Genomic DNA, 11,353 nt, shown 5'->3' on the forward strand with positions numbered 1-11,353 from the left:
ATCGATAAAAGCAATTTGTCATCTCCACAAGTACATCTATAGAGACGACTTGGCGCCTCCATAGATAAACCTATGGAGACACCATGTCGTCTCCATAGATACAGCGATAGACACAATTAGTCGTCTCCATAGATGGATACAGAGTGGGCAGCAGTCACCCTCTAGCAACGGTGTTTCGTCGTGGTTGATGCATCTGTAGAGACGACATGTCGTCTCTATAGGTATGTCGTGTCGTCTCTATAGATACCCCTATAAAAACAACATGTCGTCTCTATAGGTATCTGTAGAGATGACATGTTGTCTCTATAGGTATGACCATGTCGTCTCTATAGGTATGTCTATATAGCATCTTTTAACCACTATAATTTCCCAAATTCTTAAAACAGTAAATTTACAAAATAGCTAAATCGGTAAATTTAATTGCAAAATATTAAAATACAATATAATCTTAAAACTTTAAAATATAATACAATCTCAAAACATTTACCAAAACATTCATTTAAAATGTATAAAAGTTTCATAGAATTACAAATACTACCTAATTTAATCTGATCCACTAGAAGTTTGCCAATCGGTACTTTGATCATCATCACTTTGAGCATCATCATTATATATCACTTGTCTGTTCGGAAGTTGTACCTGTGAGAGATCAATATTGAATTGAACCGGCGGTGGAGGTTGGGTGTTTGGATTTTGAGACATGAACATTTGTTGCATTTGTTGATTAAACTGTTGACTCAATTGTTGAGCCAACTGAAGAGCAAATGCATTGAGGTCTACATTATTTGTTGAAGGAGCCGGGATATTATAAGGTGCTACATTTTTCATTTTTCGACCAACACCCCGTGTATGACCTCTCCTTTCTACAAGTACACGAGCCAAGCATTCTAGCTGTTTGACTTTTGATTCATCACCACCAACCTCGTCCAACATTTTCTTATATTCATTTTCAATTTTAACCTACAACAAAAAAAACAATAAACATACATTAGTTTTTTTTAACTAAAAATCGGCAGCATAACGACTATAAAGAAGACAACCAACCTGTCCAACTATAATTAATAAGAACAATAAGTCTAAAATTTCATCATACCTATCATAGCAATCTACTTTCGATATATTTAATCTGTTTTAAATAGCAATATAAGCAATATAGGTAATCCACTTTTAATACCATAATAATATAGAAACTTTTTACTTACCCAATCTTGTTGTGCTCGCATGTTGCACCATCCACGACGTTCTTTATAGTGACTCTTCTTCCAACCCTCAATATAATTCACCTTTCCTGTTGCTTTTCTCTATATAGAGTTAGAAAAAAAAACTATTATTAAGATTTCATATAACTGTTAATAAATCCTTAAATAATACTAAAAATAAACTTACTTCCTTAAACCGCTTTTGGGAATAGGGTTCACTCCCATGTGAACTTGGATAAAGTTGTTTTCCTCTGTTCTCACTATTTTGTATAGACTTTCCCTTCCATTTTTCATTTGTGTAAAGCTTGTCGATAACTTTTCCCCACTCTTTTTTAGACTGTGTCCGTGGGGGATTTCTCTTTACGAAGTCTACATCCTTATAGCCTCCCACTGTATCAAAATGTTCCTTTAACTTCCCTTTCCGACGCCTGTAACACGATGCACAATCACTGTCGATTCCTTGAATCATTTGATTCCAGAAAGGTGCGTCTCGGAAAGCTTCAATATCAAAATAATTCTACAAAAGAAAGGATTATTACACATCTAAAAATTATAAGATTTAAATAAAAATAAAACATTATATTGTATACTTACATGCACTTCGAGATAAACTTTGCTTTTGAATTTTGCAGGGACATCTTTCCAACTTGGATAGTGAAAAAGGACAAATTTTGCAACACTATTTGAGACACACCGTATGTAAACTTGGTAATTGTCTCCACAAAACTTAAATTGTTTTCCCGTAAGTTCAATTTCAAGTGGTAGCGGCCCTTTGTTTTTATCAAACATTCGTTCCAAATTTATGTTTCGTCCATTCATACGAGTTTTCTTTGGCTTTGCAACATTGACACATGTAATTGAAAAGTTAGTATGTTAAAAATATATTCAATATGAAGACATATTTTATCATAAGAAGTTACTTACATGACTCACAGGATGTCGGGATCTTCTGTGGACGTCGGGGAGGTTCATTCCCACCATCTCCACCATGGCCCCGTGCAACATGTGCCGACATTTCTTTGATTGAAATAAATAATAAAAATAAATTAAACAAATATTATAAGCAACAATTAAAACATTGTAAAAACTATCCATTAAAGATACAAAAACATTACAATACATTCAATCATAATCATCACTAGAATAATATGTGTCTACAGGATCATCATCGTTTTCATCATTATCATCAATAATTTCGTCTTCTGAAGGGTATGTATCACTGTCTTCCTCATCATCATCAATGAAACCTTCATCGTCCACAATAGGAGCATCACTTGATTCACCAACTTCATGTAAAGTTGCCCGCATGGGCAAATAGCCTAAGTCGGCGACCAAGTTAGAATGAAATGATTGATCATCCACAACAAGGGCAACACATCTCTCAACAACCACATTTGATTCACCATCATTGCCTACGTCGACAACCAAGTTATAATCAGATGATTGAGTGTCGTGTAAAACATCTACATCATTAACAAGACTGAGACTTGGATGGTCCCAATGTTTTCGATGGTGAACGTCTTCCACAACTCTCCAATTATTGCCATTTCGAGAAGGATCTTGAAGATAAAACACTTGTTTCGCTTGTGTGGCTAAAATGTATTGGTCACCATCGTACCATGCATTACCGACATACCATTCACGATTGATGTCAATAGCAACGACACCATTTTTCTCAACAGATCGTCTTTTCCCCGATGTATTAAACCATTTGCAACGAAATAGAACAACCGAGTAACCACTTAAATAGTTCAACTGGATAATCTCCGCCAATTGACCATAAAATGGTGTACCATCTTCTCCAAGTGTAAAAACACCACTGTTCTGAGTAGTACGTCGAAGCTCACGATCATACACTACAAATCTAACACCATGGACTATGCAAGCAGTGTAAGAAAACGCGTTCAACGGACCATGTGCCAATGCCTTTAATTCATTGGTACATTCAGGGGACGAATTTCTTTCTAGCCGATAGACCTAGAAAGATATAATATTAATAACTTCTAATAATATTATACTTTAGATTTATATATAAGTATGTATAAAATATATCTACCTTATCATTGAACCATGAAGAAAATTTCGCTTTTACATCTCTTCCCGACTTTTTAGATGTAAATTCGATGTATGTAGGAGAAAGGGTTCAAATTAATTTATCAAAATACCTAAAAAGAAAATATAAAAAATAAAAATAATTACGATATATAGCATTTAACTTCATCGCAGTTGTATAATACAAACCAATGCAATGCTTTCGAGGCCTCTTTAGAAAGAGAAATGATTTTCTTTTTCGACATCGGACGACATTGTAATGAAAACACATAAAACCGACTCTTCGGAATGCCAACATCTGCATTTCTTTCGGGACGATTAAATTTGGTTTGTATACCATCAAGATACATGGAGCAGAATGTCAACGCTTCATCTGCAACATAGCCTTCTGCTATTGAACCTTCAGGTCTTGCTTTGTTTCTTACATAAGCTTTTAACTTTTTCATGTATCTTTCAAAAGGATACATCCATGTCATATGTACAGGCCCTCCAAGAATAGCTTCTTCAGGTAAATGTAGAACTACATGAACCATTATATCAAAAAATGCTGGAGGATATATCAACTCCATATTGCATAAGATCTTTATCAATTCATTATGTGCTTTGTACATGTCTTTCACATCCAATGTTCGTGCATAAATTTTTTTAAAGAATGTGCAAAGGTCAATGATTGCTGTTGAAACATTTGTAGGCAAACCAGCTCGAACCCCTATTGGTAGCAGTCGTTGCATGAGGATGTGATAATCATGAGACTTTAACCCAATTATATTTGAATCATTAGGAAGCACCTTGTTCTTAAAGTTTGATCCAAAACTGTCGGGTAGTTTGACTCCTTTAATGAACTGCCAGAAACGTTCTCGATCAATTGGTTTGAAAGAGTAATCTGGATGTGGTTGATTGATCTTGTTATTCTTTTGTAGCCATAAATTGTCTCGAATACCCCAATTTTCCAAATCTTCTCTTGCTTTTTATGTGTCTTTTGAGTTTTCATTCTTCAACAAAGTACCCACAAAACTCTTAGACACATTTGTCTGCACGTGCATAACATCCAGATTGTGTTTTAGTTCTAACGAAGACCAATAACTAAGCTCAAAGAAGATACTCCGTTTGGTCCAATTTAACTCTGACTCTGTTCGCTTTCTTTTCACACCCCCACCATAGCTAGGATGTTTCCCTGGAATACGATCCGGGAGACAGTCTAGTTGCTTTAATATTGTTGCATTACTGAATCGCCGAGGAGGCTTTCTCGACTCTTTTTTGCCATTAAACAACAAACTCTCCCTCCATTTGTGCTTGCTATGCAAGAATCTTCTATAACCAACATAAGCTATCTTGTTGGTTATACGACATGAAGGTGTGTCTTTATTGCAGGTAGAACAAGCTTTATAACCTTGAATCCAGACAAACTGCTACAAGCAGGATAATCATTGATAGTCCATAATAGTGATGCATGCATCGTAAATATAGTGTTGGTTGCTGCATCTCTCATTTGCACTCCTTCGTCCCACAACATTTTCAACTCGTCTACCAAAGGCCTCAGTAAAATATCAATGTCCTTCGCAGGTGATTTAGGGCCAGGAATTAGCAAAGTCAACATGAAAGAAGACTCTTTCATACATAACCATGGTGGGGTATTGAACGTTGTCAATATTATCGGCCACATACTATAAGACTGATTCATGTTGCCAAATGGATTAAATCCATCAGCAGCCAAACCCAAGCGAACATTTCTAGGTTCATTGGCGAACTCAGGATAACGCTTATCAAATTCTTGCCATGCCTTCCCATCAACTGGATGATACATCTTACCATCATTTGACCGCCCTGTATGATGCCAAATCATGTCTTTTGCCGTGAATCTAGAACTATACCTTCGACGAAGCCTGGAAGTCAAAGGAAAATAACGCAACACTTTTTGTGCCACTTTCTTCCCTTTTGTGTTTTTTTCAACCCATCTGCTCTCGTTACAAATAGGACAGTTCTGCATCGACTCATTCTCCTTCCAAAACAAAGCACAATCATTAATACAAGCATGTATAGATTGATATCCTAACCCAATCTTTTTCAACTTCTTCTTAGCTTCATAGTGTGAAGCTGGAATCGCATTTTCTTTTGGGAACGCAACTCTTAAAAACTCTAAAAGTTGGTCCATCGAACTGTCTGTCCATTTGTTGATGGCTTTCATGTGCATCAGTTTTGCTATAAAGTTTAGGGAAGACATCCAGCTACAACCAGGGTATAACTCTATATTGGCCTCTTTAAACAATGCATCAAATTCTGGGTCTAAACTAATTCCTTCTCCATCAATATTTCCTTCATGTGTATTTTCCTCTGCCATAACATCATCTATCGCATCAAACATTTCATGTGTTGTTGTAGTATGGTTTTTAGGAAACCAAATTTTGTCTAAATCCGAAGAAGGATATTCCTCCCCGTGATGAATCCATATACGATATGATTGAAGAAATCCACGGTCATGTATGTGGGCATAAACTGTAGTCACAGTTTGTCGATACATATTTACACAATCTCTACACGGGCAACATGTTTTTCCTTCACCATCGACATGGTTCTTGGCAATCTCTATAAAGTTTCTAAGACCTTTCAGGAATTCTGGAGAGCTCCGATTTGATAGTATAATCCAACTCTTATCAATTGTCATAACTGTTTGATTATCAAGAATTAGATTGTATGTATAGTAAATATATAACTAATTTGTTTTTATTTAGGATTTATTTTTCATATTCTTCATATTATATCATCCTACTTGTAATGCTTTATTTTTTTATAGCATTCTACTTCTACTTGTATTGCTTTATTTTTTTTATAGCATTATACTTCTATTATAGTTAAACAACTTGAAGCCTAGTACAACAAAATGAGGGAATATATATTATAGATTAATCCTAGAAACTAGAAACTCAATTCTAAAAACCATACTTGAAAGTTTAAACAAATTACTTTTAGTAACTTGAGTTTATATTTCATAATTCAAAAGATCATTTATGAATGTTGAAATGGTTCATCTTTAGTTGTTTATATCTGATCTGATTCAACATACTTTGTGTGTTTAATTCATGTTAAGTTGCATATCATACTTTGATCAAACTACCAATTATAGCAAGAAATAGCATTGTACTTTTATTGATTTGATTACTATATCATCATACTTTAATTATTGTTCCCTGTTGAATCATCACATGTTAAGGTTATTGCATGAAAATTATTAGCATGCTGAAATTACACCTTGTGATTATGTAGATTGCGGAAATGGATTTACCTCCAAAAGGAAATTACTATACATGACCTAAAAAGGCATGATTGAAATAAAGAACTCTTACCTCTTTAAGCTTGAATTTTCTAAAAAGTTAACTTTGATCGGTAAATGTTACTACTCGAGCTCCATGATTTCTTACTCTAAATTCTGCAACAAATTAATAATTAGTATCTAAGATACAACTTTACATTATAATCAATAGAGGTGTATGGATTTACCTCTTTTATGTGGTTGTGAAACACATAAAACACATCACATGCTCAAGTTAGAAAATTCTGCAAAAAAAAAAAATCAAGAGGTTAAAACGCATTGATTATAAAATATTCTGATTAAAATGATTAAATTTACCCAAAAAGCCCTTGAACAAATCCATACTCTCCACTTTCCTCATAGTCTTAAAATGAAACAACATTGTTACATTTGTTTGTGTTCTTTTTATTTTTTTTCAATTTAATGCATTTTATTTAACATGTGTACTTTTAAAAGGGAAATTGTAATTATAATGAATTAAACAAAATGCCACTTAAATAAAACATAATTAATGGACCTTATAAAACAAAATACTACTTGATAAATAAAACATAATAATCAAAATGAACCTTACAAAACAAAGGTTAGTTGTGGACTTGTGGCTTTGGATGCTTCTATGAAAAATAAAAATAAAAAATAGCATTAACTAATATGATCAATATTTATTTAAAAAACGTCACCACTAAAAATAAATTTAATAGTTATAATTATGTATAAGTGAATATTAATTCTGTCATAGCACACTAATGCCAACTGCCGGTGCTTCATATGGAATGATAGCATTTTATTAAAATAAATCAAATATTTCATTTAACTAATATGATAAGGCAAATATAATATTCTTAAATAAAAAATACGCAATCCATTTTAGATTAACAGTAGTAGATTGGCAAATTAACGAGATTTTGTGAACATGTTAAAAAAAAATTCAGTACAAGACGACTAGGTCTTCAATTGTCGGCTTAATTCAATCTAATTGTGCCAAGAAAAAAGATCGTAACTTGAGTTCAGAATCCAATGCTAATAACAAATTCAATCCATGCTAATAACAGGCAAAATCTAATAGATTTCTTTATTTTATTCCTCTGTATTTCTGTATGTTCTTGAATTTTCAACTTTTGGAATTGAACTTTTTCAATCAATGAACTTTCATGATCAATTTGCGAGTAGACAATATCAAGTTTCCTAGCAACAATATAACATATATTGTCATATTTAGCAATATTGATTTTAATCAGGTCTCATTTTCTCTAATCAAATTAGACATAGAACATGAGTCTGAATGGAATGCAACACAGAGTATCAGAGATTGAAAATGATGTAAATGAATCTTTGAAGAAAGATAATCAGAGACCAAATGAATCTTTACTATTCATAATTCAGTTTCTATATATCTTTAAATTTGGATTTTTCTTTAAGTTTAATGATTGGAATCTTACCCCATTCTGAAACTCTGTCCTAGAAATCAACCCTGTTCCAAGAATTTACAAAAACAGAAACAACCAACAAAAATAACCCAATTAAATCTTTTTGGTGTTGGGTTTGTTGGATTCCATGGGATTTGGAATTCCATTCCATTGTTTGGTTGTAAAAGACTATGGAATTGAATTCAGTTGGAATTCACAAAATCCTTTTTGATTCCAACATTTCATTCTAAGTCCCAAGGAATTCTCCTTGTTAAGAATACATATTTTTTCAAAGGGTAATTATCATTGTTTATAATATTTAAAACCTGAATTCCATTTTGTGTTCTACAAAAACGAGTAGTTTTGCCATTTATCATTTATATTCATTTTAAAACAGAAATATACAAAGGAATGGAACTGAATTCCATTCCATTTCTGTCAACAAAACATGTGACAAAATATCAATTCTTTCATATTTCAACCAAACCAAACACCAAAAAGATTTAAATGAAGTTCTGGTGATATTATGAACAAAGAACAAATAAATAGCTTTCATGTTGCAGTAAGTTCGCCTCAGTTGTCCAGTATTTTCAAATTTCAACCATTGATTAGATTATCAAGTAAATTACATTTTTGTCAATGTCCTACAGTGATATTTTGGATCTGGTTCAACAACGAATCTTTTTTTTTCCTTTTTGGTCCCTGGACTATAATGATATTTTTAGATCTGATCCAACAAGGAACCTTTTTTATTTTCCTTTGGTCCCTGTCTCAACCAAATCATTCCCGAAAAAGGAAAAAAATAATCCTCTTTGGATCAAATCTGAAAATATTGCTATAGCACAGGGACTAAAGATGTAATCGTAAGCTGATTTCAACTGTATCTGTGTCTACCTTCCCTTATTTTTAGTGGGCATCGAAAAGATGTTTCATATGTCAATGGATGTGCACGTGATACAAGTAGGATTGCAAAGCTAAACACAGACCTGAGGGGATATTCCATGGAAAAATTGGCAACTCAATAGAGAATAACAAAAAGGTTAATCATTATGGATAAGCACAGGTGAAGAACAGAAAGAAAATGACAATTGGATTAAAGAAATCTTTAAAGCTAGAATTGAAAATGTAAGTGCTTCAGAAGTTTCTTTGAATGTGGGAAGGAATCATAAGAACTGTGAGATACCAATAAGATCTTCTCATGAATTGGAAGATGATAAAATTGTTTGTGATGCTAAAGAAGTTGTAGGTGAAACAAAAGTTGTAGAACATCCAACAAGGTCTTCTGAAGAGATAGACAGGGACCAAATGTTTTTTTTGTACTTGAAACTTGTGAAAATAAGGAGACAATCAAAGATGACATGCACATAGAGTCAAAGGAGAATAAAGATGAGGTGGGACCCAGTAATTCTAATAAACTTGCTGAAGAAACCAACAACTTAGCTTTGTATCAGAAGGTGGAAAATGAAAAGAAAACATCCCATGATTATGATGAAAATGGTTATGAGAAGAGATTCAGTGAAGCATTGGGGTTATTGGAAAATACAAAGCAGGAAGTACTTGAACACCGAGGAAGTAGTAATTGCAGAGATTCATGAATCAAATAGTGATGATGAAGCAAGTGAGAAAGTGGTTGAGGAAGAAAAAGAAGTGAAAGAGGAAAGTGACACTGAAAGCCACATGGAAGAAGACACAAAAAGAAGTTTTATGATGTTTGTGATGTGGAAATAATTGAGAATTCATCGAGTGATTATGATGATGCAGAAGAAAGTGAGAGCATCCAAAGTGACAACAATGTGGAATCAGGTCAAGAAGTTGATGGTGTCAGCAATAGCTCACCACAAGCTACATTAGAAGACACAGAAGCAATAATTATGAAAAATCTGAATCATGTTCAGATATGATACATGGTATGGAAGAAACTAAATTATGTGAAGATGGAAGAATAAAGGATGCAAACAAATTGTTGAATGAAATGACTGAGAAAAAGGTTGTTCATGATAAAATCACTTGTAACACGCTGATTAATGCTTATTGCAAGGTTGTATGCAGGATTAAAGACTGATTTGTTTACTTACAAGGCATTGGTTCATGGATTTTGCAAGATTAAAGATATTGAAAATGCTAAAGTGTTTGTTTTCTGTATGTTTAATGATGGATTATCTCCAAATAATTGCAATGAAGAGATGGTTTTGAAGCTACCTGAGGAGTTTCAACAGAAGGGTATAATTGTCTCATTGGCATTTAACATTGTCAATTCATTTGTTCCTTCTTCTCCTTATAACACAGAAAATCCAAGTTTATAATGAACTCAAAATTGTAATCATGCAGCTTAAAACCCCAAAATTGGATGAAAATAATGGATTTTCTTAAGCAAACATAAGAAATTCTCAACTAGATATGAGAAGATTTCAATAATTGAAGTAAATCTGTGAATAACAATTGAAGTAAATCTGTGAATACTGTACATGAAAAAGAAACTGTGATTATCAATGCTGAAAACAAAATACCTTTTAATAAGCTGGGGAACCAGAAATGGTGGGAGCAAATCGCCTCCTAAGACAGCAACTAAGAGAGCAACCGTGAAAGCATAGAAAATCACGAGTTAGGGATGGAGAAGAAGGAACAAAAAAACATAGAAATATAGAGATGCGCATGAGCTTCAACGAACCTGTACAAAAAGATAGAGATTTGCTTGAGTTCTAAGCCTTGAACGAGAAATAGAGATGGAGGCGTTAGGGTTAGTGAAGGGGGAAGACGGATCCTGAGACAAGTTATTCGATGAGCACGGAGCACCCAAGAACCCAGAGAAGATCCGATACCGGAGACCGGAGACGCCCAAACGGAAAAGGATGCTAAGATCATAACCCTATGGGGACAATCTATCGTCCCTATACCCACAAACAAACGACGTCGTTTTCACTTTTCCAACTAAATAGATTAAAAATATATATTTTTTGGTCATAGAAAGCTATGGGGACCACAAGTCGTCCCGATATTTACCCCAAAACACTTTATTTCCGTTAAACGATTAAAAAAAATATGTTATTTTTAATTTTTGTTATTTATTAGAGTGATATGTCGTCTCTATAGGTGTTTAAAGAACGTGTCAATCCCTAATTTTTCCCGCTTAACATGTTGAGACAAAAAGTCGTCCCAGTATCTAAAAAAGTCAATAAAAAATGGTCAACTCTATAGTGACGATATGTCGTCCCTATAGAAAGCCTATAGCGACGACTAATGTCGTCCCTATAGAACTCGTCCCTATAGGTGTTTATTCTTGTAGTGTTACAGCCTGCAATATACAATGAAATATCCGTTCCAGCATAAACAAAAAGGTTAGTCAAATCCATAACTTAAGCTCAACGACAAATGAAGAGAAACTTGTTTTA

The 11,353-nt window shown here is 33.6% G+C and overlaps 1 protein-coding gene across 7 annotated transcripts; it reads right to left on the bottom strand.

The window, feature by feature from the left end:
• Positions 1-390: 390 nt before the first annotated feature.
• LOC145141376 (uncharacterized) lies at positions 391-10,848 on the bottom strand. Of its 7 annotated transcripts, XM_079074665.1 has the most exons (11): positions 10,633-10,840; positions 10,472-10,529; positions 10,164-10,238; positions 7,998-8,029; positions 6,747-6,803; positions 6,593-6,675; positions 2,124-2,216; positions 1,794-2,033; positions 1,387-1,716; positions 1,203-1,301; positions 391-960 (listed from the first exon to the last, which is right to left on the bottom strand). In XM_079074665.1, exons 7-11 carry the CDS (start codon positions 2,202-2,204, stop codon positions 544-546), a joined length of 1,167 nt encoding a protein of 388 aa, XP_078930791.1. In that variant the 5' UTR covers positions 2,205-2,216; positions 6,593-6,675; positions 6,747-6,803; positions 7,998-8,029; positions 10,164-10,238; positions 10,472-10,529; positions 10,633-10,840; the 3' UTR covers positions 391-543. The 7 variants fall into 7 exon arrangements, 6 of the variants coding, with proteins under 6 accessions (XP_078930791.1, XP_078930786.1, XP_078930787.1 ...); XR_013722624.1 differs by lacking the exons at positions 391-960; positions 1,203-1,301; positions 1,387-1,716; positions 1,794-2,033; positions 2,124-2,216 and adding exons at positions 2,255-3,176; positions 3,256-3,364; positions 3,441-5,915 and having other exon boundaries at positions 10,633-10,848; XM_079074660.1 differs by lacking the exons at positions 391-960; positions 1,203-1,301; positions 1,387-1,716; positions 1,794-2,033; positions 2,124-2,216 and adding an exon at positions 3,377-5,915 and having other exon boundaries at positions 10,633-10,848.
• Positions 10,849-11,353: the final 505 nt, after the last annotated feature.

The sequence above is a fragment of the Lactuca virosa genome, chromosome 9 (assembly GCF_052849685.1).
Source record: "Lactuca virosa cultivar CGN04683 chromosome 9, Lactuca_virosa_CGN04683_v6, whole genome shotgun sequence".
Taxonomy (NCBI): Eukaryota; Viridiplantae; Streptophyta; class Magnoliopsida; order Asterales; family Asteraceae; genus Lactuca; species Lactuca virosa.

Bases quoted from the DNA above. Each gene is read 5' to 3' on its own strand.
- LOC145141376 (XM_079074664.1), bottom strand. From the start codon at position 5,913: ATGACAATTGATAAGAGTTGGATTATACTATCAAATCGGAGCTCTCCA.